The sequence below is a fragment of the Cydia pomonella genome, chromosome 23 (assembly GCF_033807575.1).
Source record: "Cydia pomonella isolate Wapato2018A chromosome 23, ilCydPomo1, whole genome shotgun sequence".
Classification (NCBI taxonomy): Eukaryota; Metazoa; Arthropoda; class Insecta; order Lepidoptera; family Tortricidae; genus Cydia; species Cydia pomonella.
In genome coordinates this window covers 1116155-1142944 of record NC_084725.1, presented here as the reverse complement: position 1 = coordinate 1142944, position 26790 = coordinate 1116155, and the positions used below count along the sequence as shown (strand labels likewise).

The 26790-nt window shown below is 37.1% G+C and overlaps 1 protein-coding gene across 1 annotated transcript in view; it reads right to left on the bottom strand.

The window, feature by feature from the left end:
• The window catches only part of LOC133530495 (inositol 1,4,5-trisphosphate receptor), a 104568-nt gene extending 78749 nt beyond the window's left edge, over positions 1-25819 (bottom strand). The window contains exons 1-14 of the mRNA XM_061868404.1: positions 25706-25819; positions 25038-25108; positions 24314-24429; positions 15786-15905; positions 14567-14684; positions 13274-13386; positions 12419-12649; positions 11897-12009; positions 7200-7340; positions 5924-6008; positions 4526-4686; positions 3865-4030; positions 3071-3214; positions 944-1088 (exon numbers count right to left, since the gene is read on the bottom strand). Coding sequence (XP_061724388.1) covers positions 944-1088; positions 3071-3214; positions 3865-4030; positions 4526-4686; positions 5924-6008; positions 7200-7340; positions 11897-12009; positions 12419-12649; positions 13274-13386; positions 14567-14684; positions 15786-15905; positions 24314-24429; positions 25038-25108; positions 25706-25788 — 1807 coding nt within the window. The 5' untranslated portion in view covers positions 25789-25819. The remainder of the gene's footprint in view (positions 1-943; positions 1089-3070; positions 3215-3864; positions 4031-4525; positions 4687-5923; positions 6009-7199; positions 7341-11896; positions 12010-12418; positions 12650-13273; positions 13387-14566; positions 14685-15785; positions 15906-24313; positions 24430-25037; positions 25109-25705) is intronic.
• Between the last annotated feature and the right edge of the window lie 971 nt (positions 25820-26790).

Below are 26790 nucleotides of genomic sequence, written 5' to 3'. Positions count from 1 at the left end.
CCTCGCTTGAAGGCGCCCACTGATTACCAGTTCGCGATTGTCAGCTTTTGCGAATAACTGACAGGCAAATATCGTGGGGACAGTGAATTTTGTCACTTTTAATTTATTTCTAAGCTTAATATCATCGTTTTCAGACCTTTCTGCTAAATGCAACCTTAATTTCACACGGAAGAGCCTTGGCACTTCAGTCTGTCAACACCATCACAACGGCACAGTTGTCTCGAATCGTATTAAGTAGACATTTAATCAGTTAGTCTTTTATTTAATATTTCATTGTCATGTACATAATAAGGTGTTACATTTTATATAGCCAGTTCATGACACCCTGTAAGGGCACATAATAGTACAGTTCTATTCTATTAATATACACCGTGGGCCAATTAAACCAGACAGATTTTAACCACGCATTCCTGAGGTCATAAGGAGCAAAAAATGTTATATGAGTTTTGGCCAAATTCGCCACAAAAAAAAAAAAATATTTTGCCGAAAAAAAAAACTCCTTTTGCATTTTCTGCACACGACACGTTATTTATTTTTACACCTTGGTGAAAAAAAAAACATTACAACGAATAAGTAAAGTTTTTATTTTATTTACAGACAAATATTGCGAGTTTACTTTAAAACTTTAATATCTGTCAGTAGGTATGTCTAAACCAAGTCACATAGTGGCAGCGTCACAGCTAAAAAGGCGTTTTTGACTAAGTTATAACAGAAACAAATTTTCACAGAAATTGTCATTATCTCAAAAACAAGACCGATTTCAACAAACATTGTACATGGGCTACGGAGACTGCTTACCATCAGGCAGGCCGTATGCTTGTTTGCCACCGACATAGTATTGTATTATATTTTAGTCTCTAAATGCGGTCAAGAACACACCTTTGAAATCTGTCGGGTTTAATTGGCCCACGGTGTATATAATATGAAGTATTAGATCACTCACCTACAAAGGTCTCGATCTCCGAAGCCGTAATATGCTTTTCCAGTAATTTCCTATTGTTATGTAGTAATGCAGTGATAGTATCCTCGGCTAGAATGTCGTAGCCGATCTGCTTTTGCATGAACCCGAAGTGTTTTGCTATATATTCCTGTAAAACGTATTATATTAGAACAATGTTGTGAAAAAATGACCGTTTTTAAACCTTATTGCTATGAGATACCGCATTACAATAGTCAGTATATAAATGAGATTCTATTTGCTGTCAGTTCAATGATATAAATAAACAATCAAATAAATATTATAGGACATTCTTACACGACTAGGGCTGCCATCCGTCCGGGTTTTCCCGGATTTGTCCTAGTTGGGGGGGGGGGGGGGGGGGGGGCCAAGAAGGGTCCGGGGAAAACCCGGACACTAATGAATAAACGGAAAATAATGATGTTGACATAAATTAAAACCATAAGTTAAACTAAGTCGTATGTAGATAGCCGACCACTGATCACTGATGAGCAGTGATTGGCAATTTCTCCGTGTGCGAACATTTTCTTTTAGAAACGATTAATACATGCACCTTGTAGTTTTACGTACATTTATGTAAATTGTTGGTGCAATAAAGAATATTAATGTAAATTTAAGTATTTGTAGTTTTACGAACGTGTATGTAAAATGTATAATTGTTGGTGCAATAAAGAATATTACATTAAATTTATTTGTAGTTTTACGTACGTGTATGTAAAATGTATAATTGTTGGTGCAATAAAGAATATTGAATTATACTTATTTGTAGTTTTACGTACGTGTATGTTAAATGTATAATTGTTGGTGCAATAAAGAATATTAATTTAAATTTATTTGTAGTTTTACGTACGTGTATGTAAAATGTATAATTGTTGGTGCCATAAAGAATATTAAATTAAATTTATTTGTAGTTTTACGTACGTGTATGTAAAATGTATAATTGTTGGTGCAATAAAGAATATTAAATTATATTTATTTGTAGTTTTACGTACGTGTATGTAAAATGTATAATTTTATTGTTGGTGCAATAAAGAATATTACATTAAATTTATTTGCAGTTTTACGAACGTGTATGTAAAATGTATAATTGTTGGTGCAATAAAGAATATTACATTAAATTTATTTGTAGTTTTACGTACGTGTATGTAAAATGTATAATTGTTGGTGCAATAAAGAATATTAAATTATATTTATTTGTAGTTTTACGTACGTGTATGTTAAATGTATAATTGTTGGTGCAATAAAGAATATTAATTTAAATTTATTTGTAGTTTTACGTACGTGTATGTAAAATGTATAATTGTTGGTGCCATAAAGAATATTAAATTAAATTTGTTTGTAGTTTTACGTACGTGTATGTAAAATGTATAATTGTTGGTGCAATAAAGAATATTAAATTATATTTATTTGTAGTTTTACGTACGTGTATGTTAAATGTATAATTGTTGGTGCAATAAAGCATATTAATTTAAATTTATTTGTAGTTTTACGTACGTGTATGTAAAATGTATAATTGTTGGTGCCATAAAGAATATTAAATTAAATTTATTTGTAGTTTTACGTACGTGTATGTAAAATGTATAATTGTTGGTCCAATAAAGAATATTAAATTATATTTATTTGTAGTTTTACGTACGTGTATGTTAAATGTATAATTGTTGGTGCAATAAAGAATATTAATTTAAATTTATTTGTAGTTTTACGTACGTGTATGTAAAATGTATAATTGTTGGTGCCATAAAGAATATTAAATTAAATTTGTTTGTAGTTTTACGTACGTGTATGTAAAATGTATAATTGTTGGTGCAATAAAGAATATTAAATTAAATTTATTTGTAGTTTTACGTACATGTATGTAAAATGTATAGTTGTTGGTGCAATAAAGAATATTAATTTAAATTTATTTGTAGTTTAACGGACGTGTATGTAAAATGTATAATTGTTGGTGTAATAAAGAATATTTACTTACTTACTTATTTCATATCTAACATATGTTTAGTTAGGTATAATCTTAACCATTTAAAGTATTTACATTTATTCTAGTATTATGAAAGCCAAACATTTATTTACAATTACAATGTAAACTGAAGTTTGTGTTTGAAGCTAGCGAACCTGGTTCTTCCGGTAGTCCTGTTGGCTGAGCCGCAGTATCCGGTAGCAGAGCCGGAAGATATACTTGTAGGGCGCGTATCGCGCGTCACATAATTCCTCTATCTTGAGGAACGGCTCGCCCTCTTGAGAGACTTCGAAGGGACCCTGGAATTCAGGGGATAGTTTTAATAATTTCACCATTAGATTTTCAGAATTTTTTAAATTACTTACTTGAAACTGTTTGGCGCGTAATACTGAAGGCAGATGCCTCAGAGCCGCGAATTCAAATCTTAACTCGGGCGGTGAACTATTCCATTTTTTATTTATCTAAATGTAATAATTTCGATGGCAAAATAGCTCATCTGGTGACAAAAAACATTTTTGAACCAAGCTTTTATAGCTGACTGTACTTTTCTTTCCACAGGCAACTAATACTCATCGAAATAATTCGGACAACCCCACATACAATTAGTTTGCGTTGTATTATCACAGAGTTCCTATAGCCACCTCCTGTCTTCATCATCAGATCGGCTACAAGTCATCATAGTATTGCATTGTCACCCGACTTACATATGTATGGTGGTGGGTTGTTATATTTATTTGCGTATTTATTTTTGCGGTGGGAGGGTGGGAACATTAATTGCATGTAAAAATACGCAAGTAAGTATAACGGGTTAGCACTAATTGAGTAACACGTTATTTTCTCGCGGATTAGCAAAGTAATATTTCTTGCTTTAATTAGCATGGATTTCCGCAAAGTAACGCCTGATTCTAGTAATTATTTAAAAACTTGTAAAAATTGATGACGATGTCACCTGCAGTATCCTGAACAGTTGTCGCAGGATATATTGTTCTCGGAGCAGCTTTTGCCGGTCTCTGTTCGGATTCTCTACTATCAGCTCCAGGGCTTCGGACTTATTTGGTTCATTTTCAAATCCAGCTATGAAGTATACTATGTCTTGGAGAAGGCAGGTCAGCGCTCTGAAATAGATTTAACGTTGGCCCAATCAAAACTCACCATTAATCAGTACAAATAGCAATTTTACTGAAGGGAATAGAGCAGAGGTCACCAAATACGCGGACCTTAAGTTAACAGTAACTTGTATTACTGAGTACGTAATTGAATAAAATGTATCCAGCTTTGTCGTTGCTGCCGTCAATTCGACAACGGACAAGCGTAACGTGGGAGAGAGAGATGCAATTCGCGGAGTACGAATTTGCTTATTAAAATACAGTACAAAAAGAAAGAAAGAAAGGATAATAATTTATTAGCACAATAACATAACCTTATAAACTAACTAAAAAATTCATGGATCAAATTTAACTTGCAAGATTTGATTACAGACCAACAGACAACGGGTTAGGTGGAACTAATTAAAAGCTTGTAAAAAGGTGATATAATTAAAAAATGCTATGTTATCTCTCATGTGTTTTGCCTTTATCGCTATAAACTCTTTCTTCTCCGGTTGAACTTACTTCCTCTCGTTGTGCTCGATGTTCCCGTTCTGCAGCTTGCCCGACAGCGCAGAAAGCACTTTGCAGGCGTCGTTGGCGAAGTCCAAGTCTCGGACTTCGCTCGGAGAGACAGATATTAGTGCAAACGCTTCTTTGTCTTCCTTCACCACTGAACACCCCACCTGAGCAAACACAGTGTTAATAAGTTTTTGGCAAAAACGTCATTTTTGTTACAAGCTTTTGTCGCTGACTGTACTTTTCTTACCACGGGCAACTAATTATATTAAATTGGATCTTATATATTACAAACACCGGTGTGGATGGGTGGAATCCCCGGCCTGCAATTGTGGAGAGGCTGCCCAAACAATACAGCGAGGAGTGTCCCATAACGCGTTATGCCAATGGACCTCCTGAAGACCTGATCACCCTTAGCGACGAGGCCATCAAGTGGCTGACTGCCCTAAATCTACATCTATAGCTGTCTGTATTCTGTTTAAAAAATATGCCATGCGATTAAATAAATAAATTGGATCTTTATTTTCAGACAACTATGGGCTCATAGATAAATTCCTTAAAACTAGCATACATATTGTAAAATATATCTTAAAAACTAAAACACACACTATGGCTATGGTTAATTTTTTTTTTTTTTTCTTTATTTAGAAACAAACAGTCTCTTATATTGATAAATTGTTACAATATAGGGTAATAAACTTATAGACCTACAGTTTCCTTAAATATAGTATGAAAACCATATAACCTAAATACATATAATTACTAAACTAAACCTGAAATTCTAAGTTGCCAAATCGAAGTTACAAATAATGCTCGTACATTCTAACAAAAATAAAAAAAAGATGAAGTACATTGCAATAACACTAATAACAAACAATAATTGCAATTAAATTAAAGTTAAAGTTAACTAATGTGTGGATGCTATGCGATGTGTGAACGAACACTCATCTCATGGAGACAATTCTAAAAACCCCAAACACAAATAAGTTGCGTTGTTTCATCAGAGAGTTCTCGTGGCCACCTCCTGTCTCCATCATCAGATCACCTCATTTACATATGTATGCAAATTTTCAGCTCAATCGGAAATCGGGAAGTGGGTCAAATTTAGCTTCCAAGATTTGATACTAACAAAATAACATGCATTAACTGGGCGAGTTAAATAAAAGCTTGTAAAAAGGAAAATGTTACTAGTGACCTAAGTATCCCTCAATTGTTATATTAGCGAGGCGAAGGACAATTATCTAGAAACGAGTGAAGGTGATCTAGTTTTTCTTGGAAAGTTCAAATAATCGTTGATTATTTAACGATATGTTTTTATGAACATGGGTACTAAATCTAAGTTTCGAGAAAAAAATTGATTACTATTCTGTATAAATCTTTTTGGCGGGCGAAAAGGTATCTTACCTTGGACATAACAGGTTTTTCTTCATCTTTATCAATAGGTATCGACGTCGAATGCACCCATGTGTGCGTACATAGATGTTGTAATCTAAAACCGAAGATAAATCTAATTAAATGATGTAAAAATTACAAATAACTAATTTTACCTTAAAACCTTTTCACGAAAACGATGAAGAGACGAACTTGACGCTTGCTTGACTGAAGGGAGTGTGCTCAAAAACGGAATATTACGAAAAAAGAGAGGGGGAACCAGTCGGAAGATTTGCTACGTCTTTAAAAAAAATTAAAAAATAAATAATCTCATAGAAATTTCAAGTATAATTACACCCGCAAAGAAGGCTAAATTGCAAATAAAGTTAGAAACTTTTTTTGACAATTAAAAAGAGATTAAAAAGTTATCAATATAGAGGTATGATTTTATTTTTTGATTTCACATTTTCTCCCAAAAATTAACTTTTTTCCACGGCGAAAATAAAATAAAAATATTGATTCGGAATGTTTAATTTGAGCTCTTTTAAATGATGCCTTATTTGACCTAGTAACTAGACTTTAAAATTTTGCCCCCTCTTCATATTCGGCATTTTTATAGTTAGTCTTCTTCTTCCTCGCGTTGTCCCGGCATTTTGCCTCGGCTCATGGGAGCCTGGGGTCCGCTTGACAACTAATCCCAAGATTTGGCGTAGGCACTAGTTTTTACGAAAGCGACTGCCATCTGACCTTCCAACCCAGAGGGTAAACTAGGCCTTGTTGGGACTAGTCCGGTTTCCTCACGATGTTTTCCTTCACCGAAAAGCGACTGGCAAATATCAAATGATATTTCGTACATAAGTTCCGAAAAACTCATTGGTACGAGCCGGGGTTTGAACCCGCGACCTCCGGATTGCAAGTCGCACGCTCTTACCACTAGGCCACCAGCGCTCCCATTTTTATAGTTAGTAAAATAAATAAATAAAATAACACTTAAAATGTGTTTGGGTTAGCGTCGTCCATAACTATTCCAAATTTCAAATTGATAGCTCAAATAGTTCTCGAGATATTTAGCGTTGTGACAGACGGACGGACGGAGTCTCACCATAAGGGTTCCTTTTGTACCTTTTTGGTACAGAACCCTAAAAAAGAATATACACATTGTATGTCTTTCCCATCACGGAACAATGGTGCTCCGGACCTTTGGGAGGCGTGCGCGGAGCCGAAGCCAACACGTAGAGACACTTTAATGAAATGTAAGGGGTACACCTAGCGGATGTTGCCCTTGCCCGATACACATTGTTATTATTACCTGACGTAGCTACTCTGCGGCACAGGTGCGTCGGAGTGAGTCATAGTAGTGGGGTCTAATTCGAACAGTGTGGCTATTTCCGAGGAGTGCGCCACGGAGACCAGCTGGTAGGCGGGCTCGCCTGTGTCCAGTGGCGCGTCTCTAGAAAGAAAGAAAGAAATAGAAAGAAATAGAAATATTTATTTGCTTAAACATGGTAATTGCATACAGATGTCAAAAGTAAATTAATTTAGTATCACATGTTTAGCCAAAAAATATGGCATGCAAACTTAAAGCTAGAGAAAAAAAATAAACCCTTCATTACAATGTCAAAACTAAATAATACCAAATCATTAACATGACAACAAGTCGCGTAGTTAAATATTACGAACATTATAAATTTATATACGAACATTACAGAAAAGAGTTTAACTATGAATTTAATGTCACTTCACTTGATTCAGAATTATATAATACATCTAGTTAACAGAATAATCCAGAAACTCGTTTAAGGAATAAAAGCATTTATCCTTTAACCATTTGTGTAATCCGGTAGTAAATAATTTGTCAGGTAATTGTCTTATCTCATATGGCAACTTATTATACACAAGAATACTCATTATATAGCAGTTTTTCTTAAACAAAGAGGTCTTACATAGTGGTATCTGCAGCTTAAATTCATCCCTTGCTCTTAATTTACTATTAGTAGACGTTATTTTGAAATACAGTGGAAGTTTGCGTACAAGGCATCCTAATTCTAGTATATACATATCATATAAGGTTAGCAGTCTAAGTCTCCTAAACAAAGGCCGGCAAGAGTCTCTCGGCTTAGCTCCGCAGACCGCTCTAACACACTTTTTTTGGACTATGAATGCTTTGTTTACATCTGTGCAATTGCCCCATATTGATATACCATATCTTAAAACTGATGCAACATAGCCATTGTAAGCAAGCAATGATGATTTTTCTCCAGCTACAGCTCTAAGCTGTTTCAAAGCATAAACAAACCTATCGAGTTTGTCGCAAATCAGTTTTACATTATTTTTCCATGTACAGTGTTCATCTAAGGTTATGCCTAAAAACTTCATGTCATTAACTTGCTCAATTTTCTGATTCCGACAGTATAGTTGTAAGTCCATTGGTTCCGTCTTGTAGTTCCGAAATTGAATATAACATGTTTTGGATGTATTTGTTTGTAAGTTATTTCTGTTTAACCATGAGTCTATTGCGTCTATTGTATCATTCAATTGCTTTGTATAAGAAGCTGTTGTGTCTTCAGCAGGTATTATTACGGCTATATCATCTGCAAACAGGGACATCGGGCACTGTGTTTCTTTAGGTAGGTCATTTATGTATAAGAGAAACAATAGTGGGCCAAGAATACTTCCCTGAGGGACCCCGTACCCGTTGCATCTGTACTCCGATCGATAAGCGACATTAACGTTAAGTTTATCAAGTTTGTTTAATTCGACACATTGCATACGATTGCTCAAGTAGCTCTTGATCCAGTTAAGACTGTTACCTCTAAGTCCATAATGTTGGCATTTCTGGATCAAGAGTTTATGATCGACAAAGTCGAATGCTTTAGTCATGTCAAAAAATGTCACTACTACTGGAATTTTATCGTCAATGTATTGAGTGATTCTACGAACAAGTGAGTATGATGCATAAGTAGTCGATTTTTGCTTCTGAAACCCATATTGTTCCGGGGCAATGATGTTGAACCTATTTAAAAATTGGGTTACTCGATTATGGAATGCTCTTTCAAATATTTTAGAAAAAATCGGAACCAGTGTTATTGGGCGATAATTTCGTACGTCAGTTTTGCTGCCCTTTTTGTGAATAGGTTTCACTATTGATTTTTTAAGTCGTTCAGGAAAGGTACCTTCTATAAAGGATAGGTTGACTAGATGAGTTAAAATTGGAGAGATCTCCGAAGCACACTCTTTGAGGACATGAGTTGCTATACCGTCAAAGCCTACAGAGTTTGTATTATTTAGTGATTTAATAATTTTCTCTATTTCATCTGCTGTGCATGGCAGTAAGAATAGACTATCCCGTAGTCGTTCGACTTTCAATAATGGCTTTTCACTGTGCACTATCGCTTTATCATTAATGTCGACATTCGTCGAATCAATCAAGAAGTCATTAAATACCTTTGCAATTTCGGATGGGTTCGTTATGGTTTTAGAATCGAACTCTATGGATTCGATTTCTTGCCGGGAAGTATTCCCATCCTGCTTGTTTTTAATGATATCCCAAACTGCCCTGCATTTATTTTTTGAGTTATGTATATATTTACTGTTAAAAATCTTTTTGGGTATAATAACACACGCTTTTAACAGTTTTGAATATGAATTAAACTCTAGTCTACTCTGGGTAGTTTTTTCTTTATAGTATAAGGCTCTAAGTTTTCTTTTTGTTCTGCTAGATTTTTTAAGACCTTTTGTAATCCATTTAGGGCCACAGCTGTTTGCTTTAATTTTTATTTTATTTTCAGGAAAGCAAAGGTTGTAAAACAGTGTAAAGGTATCATGAAATGTATTGAACGCCGTATTTAGATTATTAATGAAAAACTCTTCAGTCCATGAAAGATGAGTTATGTAAGCCTTAAACTTTTCCATATTCTCTTTACACATGTCTCGTGTTACATACCAGTAATCCTGCGTGTTATTTATTGTGCTACCTTTTATTGGAAATTCAATGACTTGACAAGTATCGTGATCAGATAACTGGACAGGAAAGACGTAGCCCTTAGTACCACTGATGTCACTTGCTATATGATCTATGCACGATTTTAAACGTGTTGGTTGAGTTATATGTAATGTTAAGTTAAAGTTTTTCAATAATCCCTTGAATGTACATGATGCAGTATTTTCTTTTAAGATATCAATATTTAAGTCACCAGTGATTATTATTTTCTTTTTTGATTTGCAGTAAATTTTATGAAGAAGGTTCTCTAAGTGATAGAAAAACAACTGAATTAAGTTATTTTGTGGTATTCTATATATGCAAATAACAATACAATTAAACGAAGGAATATCTATGCCGCAACATTCAAATACTTTTTCTATAGAAGATTCGTTGCATAATGGTAGCGCTTTATAATCAATCCCTTTTCTCAATAGGATACAAGTTCCTCCTCGTTTTTTCTCGGCCCTACAGAAACTAGATGCCAAATTATAATTTTTTAAATATATACTTTTTTCACTACTACGTTTTACAAAAGTTTCAGTTAGGCATATTATGTCGATTGGCATGTCATTCCCTGCAAATTCAGCTAAGCACAGTTCCAAGGCATGAAATTTGGATAAAATTCCCTGGATATTTTGATGTAGTAATCTTATTGTCAAGCCATCCTGATCCCGATTTAGATTTGGACATTTACTCTCGAAAAAACCTTTCAAGAAAGGACATGTTATTTTCTTCGTCAATTCCGATTAGCATATCTCTTAGATCTTGGAGTATAGCCTTAAAACCATTGTTGTTTAGACGCCCGGTTTGCTGAGAAAACATTTCACTGTCATATGTCAGGTTACGGTTACTGTCAAGTATATAAGCATATACATATTTCGACACATCTTGATATAGTAATTCATTGAACATTTCTACCCTTCTGTTATACATATTACTGAAATTTCCACAGTTAAAAGTGGGAATACATATGGTTACATTTGTATGAGTGATTTTTTCCAATGACTTTCTTATCGATAAAACAAGGTTTTCATAATTTTTTGTTACTATAAAGTCTTGCTCACCTATGAAGATAATGCAATGGTCATTCATTGTAAAATTTATCAACTTATTATCTAGGTTATTTAAAAGATGCTCCATATCCGCATCTGGAGTGAGGTAATGACATAGTTCATAATTTGAGCCTAGGATGTATTCAGTGTTGTTTAGAACTTTGTTATAATTGTTAGAGCTTAGCATACAGATTTTTTGTTTTACTACTTTTTCTTCATTCTGCACTGTCGGTGTAGTCGAGTGTTCCTTGTTAGTAGGTGACATCGCTGCTGTTTCCGCTGGCGCTGGTTCATAAGTTTTAGGTACCGATTCCTGTGAATTCTCTTCTTCATTTAAACTTCGGTCTTGCTGGCTTTGTTGAAGGTTTTCCACTCTCGACTTGTTATCCGTCTGTGTGGTTCCATCTTTATACAAGAGTTTATTCTTTGCAGGCGTTTTCTTTATACTAGGTGATGTACTTTTGGTGAATAGTGTTTTGTAAGTATTGATCAACTTAACTTTCTCTTGAATCTGTTTATTGAGTGTCGTTACTTCGGTATTGAGACGATCTATTTCCGAGTGGGCGCTAGCAAGTTGTGTTGTTAATGTGGTGACTTGATTGTTTAGACAAGATAAATATAACACCAAGGAAATATGATAGCCAAAAACACATATATATTGTAACGTAGAATCATGAGGAAAGGAATACTCGCAATTTGCTGTCTCTTTTATATCTAGGGTGATTTCCTTAAAAGCAGCCATTAACGGTCTTGGGGACGTCGTGTCAGTTCAGGTGTCTTAGGTTATATAGTCGTTCGTTTTGTAGCTGGCCCCGACACATTTTAGACTGGTTCTTTAGCGTTCGACTCGCCGGCACTCAGTAACCGTAGAGACCATACATAGCCTCACAACATATTTTTCCATTAGTACATTTTGAATCTTATTGCAATTCCCATAGAGTCGTAATTCAATAACCGGTTAAAGCTACTTACGGTGGTCTAACGCACGCTTCAGCAGCTAAGTAGTGTCCGGTGGCGAGGTGTTTAAACCGGAAAATTGAGTTCCAGTGGCCCGCGCCGCCGCGGCACGGGTCGTGTTGGACCACCTGCAAAGAAAACATTGAAAATCAATATTGCTCAAAAATAATACAAAAGGTAAACATGCTGCCTTCTGGTACTCGTCCATGGTGAGGAACTTCTGTTCCGCGTGGAAGAGAGACAGTCATATATTTACCTCTATCTCCCACAATGCCTTGCTGCTAGTGCCGCTGTGGCGCTAGATCTCCCCGTGGTCCTCAAAAACAGATGCTGCCTCTTCTGGAACTCGTCCTGTTCAGTGTGGAAGAGGGACAGTCATATATTTACCTCTGTCTCCCACAATGCCTTGCTGCTAGTGGCCGCTGTGGCGCTAGACCTCCCCGTGGTCCTCAAAAACAGATGCTGCCTCTTCTGGTACTCGTCCATGGTGAGTAACTTGTCCTGTTCAGTGTGGAAGAGGGACAGTCATATATTTACCTCTATCTCCCACAATGCCTTGCTGCTAGTGGCCGCTGTGGCGCTAGACCTCCCCGTGGTCCTCAAGAACACATGCTGCCTCTTCTGGTACTCGTCCATGGTGAGGAACTTCTCCTGTTCGGCGTGGAAGAGACGAACTACATCGCCGCCTTTGAGGATCTCTTCTTGGTTCTCTTTGTGTTCGAGGAAAAGTGCCACTTTCCAGGACGTTGAGGAGTTTACTACGTTGACCTGGAAAGAAAGAACGGTTTTTATTGAGTGATCAGTGATAAGTGTCTGGATCTGATGTCCAAGTTCTGGTGCCTAGTACGCGCACATCATATCTCGTCTGTGACAAGCAAGCGTCGGCTCGCCTGATGGTAGGATGGGAGGTAACTTGCCAAATGAGCCCCCGTGGACACCTGCTGCCGATCCGTTGGCGGGTTGAGGAATGGTAGCCACCCAAGTCCGTAAAAAAATGGTGATAGTCGGTTGGAACGAAGTTAAGAAAGGGTTATGTTATGTTACGTAACGATGTTCATGTTTTTCGTGTCGTGTCTGTGTCGGTATCCGTATCCGTGTCCGTTATCCTCATTCTCATTTTCATTTCCATTCTTTCTCAGTCGTATGGGCCGTGATGGGTTTTTGTCACGGAAAAACTTATACTTTTTTGGGCAGCCCCCACCCGCCAACCGTCCGATAAGGAACTTCGTTCCAAAATTGCTATCGCATCTCGACTAAAACTTACTCAAATAGTTAAGATGTATTGTGAGTAAAATAAATCGTCTCGAGCGAATAAAGTGCAATTTGTGCTGCAGACTGTGACTGAAACACCTACGTGGACCAACCATCGTTTGTAATTGCATAAAGTCTTACCTCCATACAGCCCGCATTGTCAGGTAGCTCATGGTTTGAAGACACGTGCAGGACTTGCTGCCCCGCGCTCACAGGGTTCATTATAACTTTGTCTCCTACCACTACGTTGTCACCTGAAAAACAAATAACGTGGTCAAATTTAGAAGCGTCTGCGAAAGCGCATTTAGGTATTATGTCAGTTAGGTGATACCGGAGTTTTAATCATAATAAATTTTCTTTATTCAGATAACTAGGATCTATTGGGGTTAGGTACATAGTGACTTAACATCTATTGTTAATATTTAAAAAAAATTATTAATTAAACTAATGAAATAAGAATCCGCAATCAATTAGATTAAAACTCACAGTAAATAAATAAATTAAATTAAAATTCACTATATTATAAATAAATTAACTTAAAATTCACAATAAAATAACTAAATTAAATTAAAATTCACGCAATTAAACTACCCATGATTATTAATTTATTAATATGTTTGTGCATGGGAGAATCAGGCTTTCCTACAAATATGTTCAGGATGCCGTTAGAGCTGCTCCGCATCCTACTCACTAGCGAGGCAGTTCTTTTGCGTACGATGGCGTGAAACCCGTCTGTGCGCGCCTCCGCAAACATTTTTGAAGCACTACAGAAGCGGGGCAGCTTCGACAACGCCCGAAAGCCGTTATTATATTGAACCCGAAGGGCACTGAGCGACTTCTGAGTGCAGTTGAACCAAAGGCTTAAAGATCATCATTTCATGCCGTTAGTAATCTGTCGCATCTGTGATTGTTGAATGTATAGTGTTTTTGGCAATTTATGCAGCTAGGATAGCGAGGTACAGAGGCTATAGCCCGCACTAAAGTGTACGAATCGCACACGAATAGGGAGCCGATCCGCAACTATACTCTGTATCTTTAGGTAATTAAATAAAAGTAAACAAACAATTTGTACATTCCCGGGTAGTTATAACTTTTATTGGTTAACCAACCAAATACAAAACCGCCTGGATCTGTCACTGAACGACCTGACTTTAACCTACACTATTTGATCGTGTAATGTTTTCATCTATCCTCAACTGGCTTAAGGAGCCATTTGAGGGTAGATTTTGTTTAATTTTTTTTTAAATACCTAAAGATACAGAATATAGTTTACACCATACCACAGATTTCACGCCTTTTTCGCAGATTTTTTGTCTAACCACCATCGACTTCGACCTGACTCGCGTCCGTTTGCGATTTTTGTGCTAAGAGTGAGTAAGAGGGCTTACCTAGGGCAATATGGTCATCAATTGACCATCGCTTACTTAGACTTACCAGTAGATCTTAACTTGTAGAAAGGCATCACGTAGAACCATGATCCTTCGTTTCCATTCGCGTCTAGATGGACACGCATCGCATTTTTCTCGAGCAGCGCGGGCAATCTTTTGTTTACCTGGAAGGCACATAAATAACATAAACAAACGCGAAAATGACAAGTATGTAACGTTGACTGTAAGTGTTAATTGTATGCTACATACATACATATAATCACGCCTATTTCCCGGAGGGGTAGACAGAGAACACAGATTTCCACATGTTACGATCCTGGCATACCTCTTTCCCTTCCTTCACTTTCATAACCCTCATACACGCTACAAATAAATTGAATTGAATTGTACAATTCAAACGTCAAATATCTTTTGGTTTAAAATTGTCTTTGATAATAATAATATTGTTTCGTGAACGTGATCGAGCTCTTAAGAGAGAAAGCGGATCAGAAAAGGGGAAGATCGCTATGGTATGGAATGCCACAACTAGAACTCGCAATGCGTCAGTTATCCTCCTAAGGCCCACCAATACAAATTAAAAGTCCAAAATTTGTCAATGAAGTTTGAACCTATTGTGTAAGACATAGAGTTGATTTTGCGTTGTTTGAAAATTGAACGAAATAATAGCAAAAGTGACTGTTCCAATTGAATATGATTTAAATTTCATCGAACTGAAGAAGTACTATAGGTAGGCCCTTGGGCCTTAGAAGGCTATGGAGATTAAAGATGGTAGGTATTACTCACATCGAAGCCGAAATATCGGGAACTCACAAACCCCGTTTTTAGTGGTAGTTATAACAATTTACTTCACAGAAAAAAATGGTTTATATTAAATAGTTGAATACCGAAACGGTACGAGAGACTCGAAACTCGAATTTAAACTGTCGTGAGACATACTAACATTTAACTAATTCTACGGATTCCACTTACGTGTTTTTAGTCGCTCGATCGACATGTTTCGGAGAGCCTAGGTCTCCTTTCTCAAGCACTAACAATGCGAGCAGCGTTCACGACGGCCGTGCTTCGCGTACTGCCCCGCGCCGCGTCGGACGCTGCGCGCGCGCTGAGAGAACCGGTTGGGGGAGGACTTGCGCTGTCGTAGTGGGCAGGCATAGTGGTGTGTTTGGGTTTGGGTCACATAACACTTACCTATACTCGTGAGTGGAATGCGTTGAATTAGTTTAATGAACACAAAACTCGTGAAAACGAATGTCAAAAGGACTCACAGAGAGGTACTTGTTGGACTTGACGTGGAGTAGCTGCACCACGCTGCCGTACTGCACGACGGTGCCCAGCAACTTCTTGTTCTCCAACTCATTTTGCTTCTTCTCTATCTCTGCTGCTTGCTGCAAAAACACATTATGTAAACATTTACAGCCACTTTACTTGCGATCCGCGCCTTTCCCAGTTTTGCTGCAGTTTGTGTGTGTGTGTGTGTGTGTGTGTGTGTGTGTGTGTGTGTGTGTGTGTGTGTGTGTGTGTGTGTGTGTGTGTGTGTGTGTGTGTGTGTGTGTGTGTGTGCAAATACATATCAATGTATACTGGCACGTAACGTAGGAAACAAGGTGAGGATAATATTTCGCTTCCCCTGACCTCATGTCCAAACTCAAAAAAAAAAAACTAACCCCTAAATTATGTTACCGCAACTTTAATACCCGTCCCATAAAATAAACGATTATTAGGTAATTTTTATCTTCTGGGTACGTGATAACCAAGCCCACGAAAGGACGTTTGATAAAATTATTTTGCCATTTTGATACTTACGTTTTATTCATATTGCTTATAGCGATTAATATAGGTTCATAATTGGCGACATTACAGATATGTAGGTGAAACGGGAGTGCGTTTTTTGAAACGAAGGTTCTTATCGGACTTGGCGGGTGGTGGCTAGACAAGAAGTAGTGTAAGATTTTTCCGTCACGACCCTTTCATAATTTCGTTCCAACGATTGAGAATGAAATGAGAAAGAATGAGAATGGGGACGAGGTTGAGGAACATGGACACGGGTACGGTCACGGAGGCTTATTAGAAAGGTCTCGAGAAGTACTTACAAGCAAGTAAGCAAAAGTGTGTGCCACAAAAATTTTTTGGACAGTAACTTGTTTACATTTTCAGTGTAAGTATAATTCCGCTTCGCTTTGACATCAGTTTTAGGGTTCCGTACCTTTAAAGGGAAAAACGGAACCCTTATAGAATCATTTTGTTTTCCGTCCGTCTGTCCATCCGTCCGTCTGTCCACTCGTCCGTCCGTCCGTCTGTCTGTCTATCTGTCAATACCCTTTGTACCGCGAACGCGTGGAGGTATCGAGTAGAAATCAAAACCAAAAGGTATATATACTCGGGTCTACGGTCGCGGTCCCTTGAAGTTGTGAAACAATCAAGCATTTGCAAGCATTCAAACAATGAAGCAAGTAAGGTGCGAGTTCGTTTTACTCGCGCACCGAGGGTTCCGTACAAACTTTGAATTATCTCGTGCAACGGCGAAAGGCGAAAGACTTTTGAACACAAGTACCTATACTAAATATAATTATGTACAGCGCCATCTGTCGGGAAATTGTTTTTTTTTTTTTAGAATAATCCTCTATCATGAAAAAAGTGTATTTAATATAATCTCATATAAATTTCAAGTGTAATAAACACACGTAAAGTTGGTTAAATTGCAAACCGAATTCGGAAAGGTTTTTTGTTGATTAAAAAAAAGCGGCCAAGTGCGAGTCGGACTCGCCTATGAAGGGTTCCGTACCATTTTTGACGTATTAAAAAAAACTACTTTCTAGATCTCGTTCAAACCAATTTTCGGTGTAAGTTTGCATGGTAATGTACATTATATATTTTTTTTTAGTTTTATCATTCTCTTATTTTAGAAGTTACAGGGGCGGGGGGAACACATTTTACCGCTTTGGAAGTGTTTCTCGCGCAAACTATTCAGTTTAGAAAAAAATTATATTAGAAACTTCAATATCATTTTTGAAGACCTATTCCATCAAAAATTTTTTGAGAGTCAGTTCTAAGTATGGGGAACCCCCAAAATTTATAGTTTTTTTTTCTATTTTTGTGTGAAAATCTTAATGCGGTTCACAGAATACATCAACTTAACAAGTTTCAACAGTATAGTTCTTATAGTTTCGGAAAAAAAATGGCTGTGACATACGGACGGACAGACAGACATGACGAATCCATAAGGGTTCCGTTTTTTTGCCATTTGGCTACGGAACCCTAAAAAGTTACCAAGGAAGATATCTGATTATACTTTTCCTCTAAAATTTATAGTAATGTTAATATTATATAAAAATTTCATAATTTTTCGTCAGTAGTAAGCTTCGGAGATAAGGGGGGAACGGTTTTTATTTTTACTTTTGCCTATGAAGGAAAATCATGGAAGGAAGTGATTTATGATTATTTTTTTCTCTACGAAAAACAGAAAAAAAAAATTGTTTTGAAATGTACAATTTGAGCTCTTTCAAATGATACACAACCCCACTTGACCTAGTTAATACTTGACCTAGACTTTGAAATTTTGCCCCCCTCTTCATATTGGGCATTTTTCATAATTAATATAAAAAAAAAAACTTTCAATGTGTCTGGGTTAGCGTCGTTCATAACTATTCCTAATTTCAAATCGATAGCTTAAGTGGTTCTCGAGATATTTAGCGTTGTGACAGACAGACAGACGGACGGACGGACAGAGTCGCACAATAAGGGTTCCTTTTGTACCTTTTTGATATGGAACCCTAAAAGATACGGCCGTTTAAGCCGTAAAAACCGTATATTTCGACGCTCTGAAGGGAATCAAAATTTATAGGGTACTTTTTTTTATACCACGACGGTGGCAAGCAAGCATACGGCCCGCCTGATGGTAAGCAGTCACCGTAGCCTATGGACGCCTGCAACTCCAGATGTGTTACATGCGCGTTGCGACCCTTTAAAAATCTGTACACTCCTTTTTTGAAGAACCTCATACTGTAGACCCTCGGGAAAACCTCGGCAAGTAGCTCATTCCACAACCGGAGCGTGCGCGGGAGGAAGTTCCTCTTAAACCGCACAGTGCGTGACCATTTAGGTTCTAGGGAACTATGAAATTTGGCGAGAAATATCGTCTCATACTACAAACTATTACAAGGAAAATACTCAAAACTATAAATTAAATAATAATAATAAAGATAAAATAAAAAATAAGTTAAATTTGTACGGAAACCTCGATGTGCTAATCGGACTCGCACTTGTCCGGTTTTTAGCTATATGAGCCTGTTTACCTCTACTAAAATTGCTGTACTATCTATATTCTTTTCATCAATTCACATGCATTAAATATTTGTAAAGTAAAGTAAGTAAGTATTTGTAATAACCTAAATGCATATGTAAGAAATATACTTAATCACCTTATTATATTGAAGTAGGACTCTCCTTACATAACACTATAATCCCATAACCAAAGCACACATGTGTAGAAGCCGATTCCACATTTACGAAACGCATCACTGCATCATTCATATTAATAAACAAACCGTTACTAATAACACCAACGCCACTCACCATTTCTAGCTCTTATCTCATTCAAATAAAGCTCAGGTTTGATCAGTCTGCGTCGACGATAGTTCTATCCACAAACCAAACTGACAACTGGGGTCGTAAAACCTCTCATTCACACTTGCATAGTCGTAGCACGAGTGAAAGAGATGGTAATATGATCTCGGTAGTCATTTTGGTTTGCGGATATTATAACAGCAACACTCTGAACTGATTATAGATGGATCTTATGCCTTTGAAATAGGGTCTACAAAAAGTCAGTTAACAACGAACGATGGTACAGACGCCGTCAGATATCTCAGAGTGGCCTAAGTGCTCAAAAATATCTGCTGTCTAATTTTTCCTAACGCCTTGACAATAGGGGCGTGTTCAGATATTTGTGAGCGCCTTGACCGCTCCGATATATATGATGGCGACTGTACATTAATCCTGGAAATGAACGTCTAGATGAATGAATGGATTCATTAATATCAGGAATAAAGTCGTTATTCTTTATCTTCTTGATTTAAAGCTCAATTAAGCGTGACATATAAAGTTTGTTTTGATTTAGTTCTGTCGGGAGATTTATTAGAGAGATTTCTTTGTAATGTCTGAAGGAGATGGTAAGTTCATTAATTTACCTGAAAATTATGACGCCATTTTTTAATGTAAAGTTGATGTAATAAGGACACACCATTATGTGTAAACGAAATACACTTGGGTGAAATGTTGAGTACATGGGACCCTTTTTGTGGGATTAAAGTAGGGATTATGTAGGTTGGTGAGAACTGAACTACTCGAAATCAAGTTAGGATCGAGTCCACATTTAAGTTGTATGTTATATAGTGGATAGTTCTATGAGTGGACTAATACGTGGTCGAGCTTAATGGGGACCCGATTTTTTTTTTAGAACACCTTGTTGTTCATCACCATATCACCACTAGGAAGGATCAAAGTAGCACTTTTCTTCCCTACCTCCTAGTAGGGATCACATTTTTTTCCTCTTTTTGCATACTTCTTAGGTTAAATTAAATTTGTACCATAATAATTTCCTCATAGGTGATGTGAAAAGCAGTATGTAAATTTATCACGTGGTAGCAAAAATATTTCCACCTTAGGGTGGTATTCCACCTATCCAATTTCTTGGTCCAATGTCATTGCGTCTCACTCTGTCATTAAGCAAAATGTGAGACGCAATACACATTGGACAAAGAAATTGTATAGGTGGAATACCACCCTTAGGCGTTAACACTTGAACCCCTCACTACGCTAGGATTAGATAGAACATTATGACATCGTGTTACGAAGCGAAGCGAGAAGCGATCCAAAAAGGACATAAGAATATATTTTGTCCCGGAAAGCCCCTAGAAGTTGTAATTTAGTAAGAGTTATCAACTATCAACACCCCGATCATCCATTAACGATCTCTGGAAAAGGGGTATGATTAGGTATACTTAGCGATTTTAATGTAAAAAAATTAATTAAAAATTTAGTATTTTTTTTTTATCGGCTAATAAATACAGAATGATTCAAGAGATGTGAACAGGACAAAAGCCACACAAGTACACACACAGTAAATTCAAATGTCGTATACGAATATCATATTAAAATGATTAGAAAGTGGTTTACTAATATTAAACTAATTTTACGGTTGTAAGTATCTCAGTAGTCAAAAATGTAGTATAAAAGACATAAATGCGCGACCCCGTACCCGGCGCCCGTTTTGTCTTTTCCATGGGAGCGCAGCGGCACGTGATTGGTCATTTTTTTATAGTTTATTACAGCGTATCGAAATGAATCTTATAGTTTAGTTGGAGGCCCATACATGAAAAGTACGCAATTATATGTTTAGTATACGAAATCTTAATTCAACCATTACAGTCGACGAGTATATAAATATATTATTGATTGTATTTCTATAACAATAAACAGTTTTTTTTTATAATTGTGCGCGCAAAAATGCACTGATAGTGGTAGTGCTTCTCCATGTACACGTAGTCCCCATTTTTCTTTCTGGATATTGACATTATGGATTATTTTACACAATTTCATGTATATTAAACCTACGCCCCTTTGTTTGACTATCGACATCAAATTGCGTAAAAATATTTTACCTACAGAGGAAAATGAGAACTACGTTTGTGTGGAGTAGCTGTCATCCACTTTCCTCCTAAATCAAACGGAGATTTAAAAAGCATGCGGCTACCAAAGTAACAATGCACCAGCCATTCTTGAATCTCTTTGATCTAAAATCAACGGAAATAAAGAAACAGAAATAGGTGAAATATATTAAAGAGTTGAATGAAAGAAAGGTGATATAATTGGGTTAATTTATTTAATTCAGAACGGCAGTTTAGAAATAGTGAATAATGTCTCTGGGATCAATTCAGGTGGCCTGGTTTTGTGATTTAGATGAGAGTGGAAAAAGTTATGTTTTCATTATTCTTTTGCTTTTAAATGTGATGGAAAAATTAGACAACGACAAGCGCAAAAAAATGCATGTTACGTGGAACACTCGGTTGTAACGAAGTATATTATTATTGATGAACGTTTTATATTATTGATTAACAAATACAAAGAAGTGAGCTGGAACGAAGCTAAGACGGTTGCTCAAGATAGGAAGGCGAGGAAGGATCTTGTGGAGGCCCTACCTCCGGGGTGCCTCAGGACCAACAACAACAAATACAAAAATATAAAAACTTATTCGACACAATCATAACTATCGAATCTGCTCTCAAAATTTCACGAATCATTTCAGAAATGCGACTTGCAGGGAGAACAACAATTAAACATAAGAAAACATTTATGTACAAGCTGAAACTGATATGCTTCTCGAAAAAATAAATGAAATCAAGTTTAAAAAAAATACAAAAAGTAATATATGCATACACGTCAGGGGATCAAACCCGGGTCGTCGCTGTTACCATCTGTTTCTAAACGGCTGTTTGCCAACTGCGCCACTATAGGATATACGTAAATCGGTCAAATGAGGCTACTTATTCTCGAAAATAATTTAAACGATTATGATTTCAGACAATCAATAGAAGCGATTTGAGCACATCATATTAATAACGTTACACAAATTGAAACCACTTGCCCTAACCCAACCCAATTAAATTAAAAGCCCCATTACCGAATTTTCCGATAGGAAAATATAATCAGAGTTAGAACTAATATGAACTCACAGGACATAGAAATAAGATCTATATTCCTCTTTCCGTGATCTACGGTTAGCCTCAAACATTATTCAAATGTAGTGCTAATATTATCTACATATGAGATCCTTTTATACGGTATCGCGTTCGGTAAGGATCAAACGAAGACCCATTGGTCCACATTTATATCCAATGAAGCCTAAACGAATGAATTATTTTTTATCCCTTTCTTACAAATACATTAGACAAAAGACAGATTAAGAATAACTAATTGAGATTTCAGGCTTGTGGCGTGTTTATGAACAAAGATAGTTTATTATTCTCGTAGGCATATTACAATGCGCTTATGAACGTCAAATAAAGCTACGCCGGCTCTAACCCTACACCTCTGACCCGAGGAGATTTAAATCCCTTCTAAGTTGTAGGAGGGTAATATCCATAGATATAAACTAGGGATAAACCCTTGCATACGAATTGCCAGTGCGGCCTTGAAGTAAACCACGTGAGCACCGCCCATATCCCGCTTACCAAGCGCTCGAAGGGATAACTTTGTACGGGCGTACATACAAGGCTAACGCTACGCGGGTTACGTTTAAGCGCGGCATAGACGGAACGATAGTATTGTATTTCTTATATTCAAATGTACGAGTATTAATGTGATATAAAAAGAAAGAATATGAAACAGCATGAGCCCGTGTCCGTGGCTAGTGACGATCCACTGGTTAAAACGCATAATATGGATTTATGGACTTTTATACTTTTACCTACGTTTAATTATAAGTTTTATACATGCTAAGAATAAATATATACCTAAGTCAAGGAATAAAACAATAACAAACCCGTGTTCTTGTTATTTTGAATGTTATTAATAATTATGTAAAAGAAACGGGAAATAACTCTATAAAACAGGTAATACTTTAATTTCGGTAACTATATACGGCAGGTAATCATAATAACTACATATATTTATCCATATATAATGTAAATAACGCATAATGCATTTCTACTTCATAATAACTTCCAAAGAGAAATGACGTCCTTACAAGGTTAATGCATTGGCGTAATGACGTACGAGCGAACATCGGTTGCGCGTGAGAATGAAATAAAATGATCATTCATGTTTTAAGCAATAAATAAACGTAATTGGAAATTACTTTCCGATGATATGAGATCCGATCTTTCTTCTTACACGTTTTATAATGGTTTTTACAACCTTTTACAACGCAATTAGGCATTTTTGTGTTATGCTGCGTGACATCTTTTCACTGCGCAATTCGCCTCACGACTGAGCGCAGAAGTGCAACTAAATGCGATTTTGACACCCATGTATCGACCCCATTCGTAGTGCTCGTAAGGCCGGTCTTTACGAAGTAATATATAGGTCTATGGTAATATCTCTATATGGGACCAGCAAGAACTCGGCGAAACACATCTTTTCAAAACATTACATCTTATAACCAACATGCATGAAATAAATAACGCCATAAGTGTTTAAGAGATATAAGGAGGTACTCGTATAGGAGGCAAGCGGGAAGACGAATTGCGCGATGGTAAGCTACACCAGCGCATTTGCAAGTGCTTTGTGTGCCTTTAAGATAGAAGCACGCCCTTTTCTTGAAGGTTTGAAGGTCGCATCGGTCCCAAAATACCGCGGTTTAGGTGTTCGAAGCAGTAAGTTTCTGAAGAAACACACAGTTGGGGACAGCCAACGATCTAAGTGATCAGTTGACCGAATACTTCTCAATCGCTGCAGACTAAAATAAACTATACTACTATACAAATGAAGACCACATCCAATGTGCCCTCCGTGATATCTCTTCAGCAGACGATTCTTTCAGTCTACAATGAACTCTACTGCTATACTAACAAGGTCGGATATCGATTACGTGTAATCTCTTTAGCAGGGCCGCGGCCGTGTCAGTATTGTTGTTGGTCGACTGCTTCCGTATCTTTTAACACTTAGCTAAAGCATTAGTGACAGACGAATAATAATCTCTACGCTACTCTATTAAAATCAATCAACCACGTGACAGTTTAGGTGAAGCATTAGATTGAGTTCTACTGCTATAGTAGTAAGGACTAAAGTGGCTTACGTGTAATCTCTTAAGCAGGCCCGTGTCAGTATTGTTGTTGGCCGACTGCTTCGCCGTGTTCCAGAATTGCTTCTGCGCTGTGTAGCGGTTCATGGGACATATTTTAAACAGGCAATCTGAAAACGATCATAATTTTAGGACAGTAGCGTTGAGAATTAGCATGATTCGTAAATACATACTACACATCTTTCCAAAAAACAAAAGATAGATTCAAAATGGTCGTTTCGGTCATTAATTCCATTCAAAACGTAGGTTTGGAATTAGTGTTTGTGTTGGTGAAGTCTTGAAGACCTTATCTTTACGCAATAAATAGTAACTAGCATTACTCTTGTGAAATTACCCAAATGTACTACTAAATTAAGGGCTAACTTTCACAGGGTGTACCTAACTCACTCCGAAACTGTTTGTTCGAGTCAGTGTCAAATGGATTTATTGTAGTTTATATGACTGCTACATAGTGAAAGGCATTAAAATACGAGTGTGGGTTTATGAAACGAATGAAATGAGTTTCATAAAAGGGACACACGAGAATCCATTTATCCTTGTTATGATATAGATGTAGATAAAGATTTTAAAAGTTGAAACGCTATCATATTAAATTGCCTGACTTACTCCGAAACTCAGAGCGGATCAGTCAGTATCTAATCAAATTCAGTTCAGTTTTAAAGTTCAAAAACTTGTCAAGAAAAATTAAAGAACTATTACAGGTCCTGGTCAAACTTACCTCGGAACTTTTTAGGCGGGTCAGTGAGGTCGCCCGCCTCCGGGCAGACGACGCACCTGTCATCTACCAACCTGCCGACAAACGTATTAATTAACATTCATTAAAATTGTTCAAGATGCGACCTTGACTTGATGAATCAATAAACAATTTACACAGTATCAGAGCTTTCCGAATATATATTCCAATAAATAGGTCATAATTATGTTGTTTTAGTTACATTTTTTTGTCACTGCGGTCACAGGTTTCGGAGATAACGCAATTATTTTATTACGAATTACGAAGATGCTTCCATCTTGAAGACTCACCCCGTCACTCACCCTAAAGTACTGAGGAAGCCTGAAACCTTCCCCTCCGTGTAGAGGGACACGATGTCCCCCTGGTGCAGGCTGTCCCCCTTGTGGACTCACCCTAAAGTACTGAGGAAGCCTCAGACCGTACCCTCCACGTAGAGGGACAAGATGTTCCCCTTGTGCAGGCTATCATCCTGTACTCACCCTGAAGTACTGAGGAAGCCTGAGACCGTCCCCTCCGCGTAGATGGACACGATGTCCCCCTGGTGCAGGCTGTCGTCTTGTACTCACCCTAAAGTACTGAGGAAGCCTGAGACCGTCCCCTCCGCGTAGATGGACACGATGTCCCCCTAGTGCAGGCTGTCGACTTGTACTCACCCTAAAGTACTGAGAAAACCTGAGACCGTCCCCTCCGCGTAGAGGGACACGATGTCCCCCTGGTGCAGGAAGCTGTCCCCCATCTCGCCGTTTTGCCCCCACCATGCAACGACACCTGGCAACAAATAATGTATTAATTTTGGCAATCATGAAGTGGCCTTAAAGTTGGGCGTAATCTATTATTTGGAATGAACTACACCATTAACATCATGATTTCCTCTTAATCGTTTCCTTGGATAAGGTAACGTTCGATCGTTTCTGAGAAAAAGAGCCAACGGCAATAGAAATTTCCAGTTTTAGGAGCTCAAAAGCTTTCATATTTTGGGTCACTAGAAGAGCCGCAATTGTACCTTGAAGGAGCCCCATGCGGCACGCGAACCGCGGTTTGTAATGTCAGTAATATGTCAGGATTATACTTGTAATAAATTATTGTTAAATGAAACGTAACTACAGTCTATAGGTAAACGCATGGATCTTTTTGTTATGGCCGTTATGGGGCTAATAATCCTACTCATTCTTGTTTTTACAGGAATGCCTAAATCGCATATTTATTTTCTAACTGCTGTCAGTTTTCTTTATCTAACTCCGAATATCACTGTAGTTAAACGAAGCATAATAAACAAATGCTGAGGAATTTTGGCAGTCAGTACCAAAAACAACACACTTAAAGTGAACCTTATATATTTGCAATAAGGTACCAATTGCCAGTTAACAATATGGACGTAGATCAAGCTCCTTAACTAGGAATAATGGAAAATGGACTTTATACATTTGTATTTAGGTATAATTTAGAATGGCAAATGATTCAAGTAACATGCATGGACAGTGTTTAGAAAAGCGGGAATAACTCATTGAGCTTTGATTGTTCGGAAAATAGATTTATAACGTTTTTCAAACAGTTTTTATGGTGGGATATTCCGATTCTGCGATACTAACCGTTTACAGAGTATTCTTGCGGTTAATAAGAATGCGTAAATCGTTTTTATAATCGTGTTAAAGCTCTGTTTCCCCAAATCCCAGATACCAAAATTACATTGGGGAATTTTACTCAAAATTTAATACAATAAACCATTCATCTCTGTTAA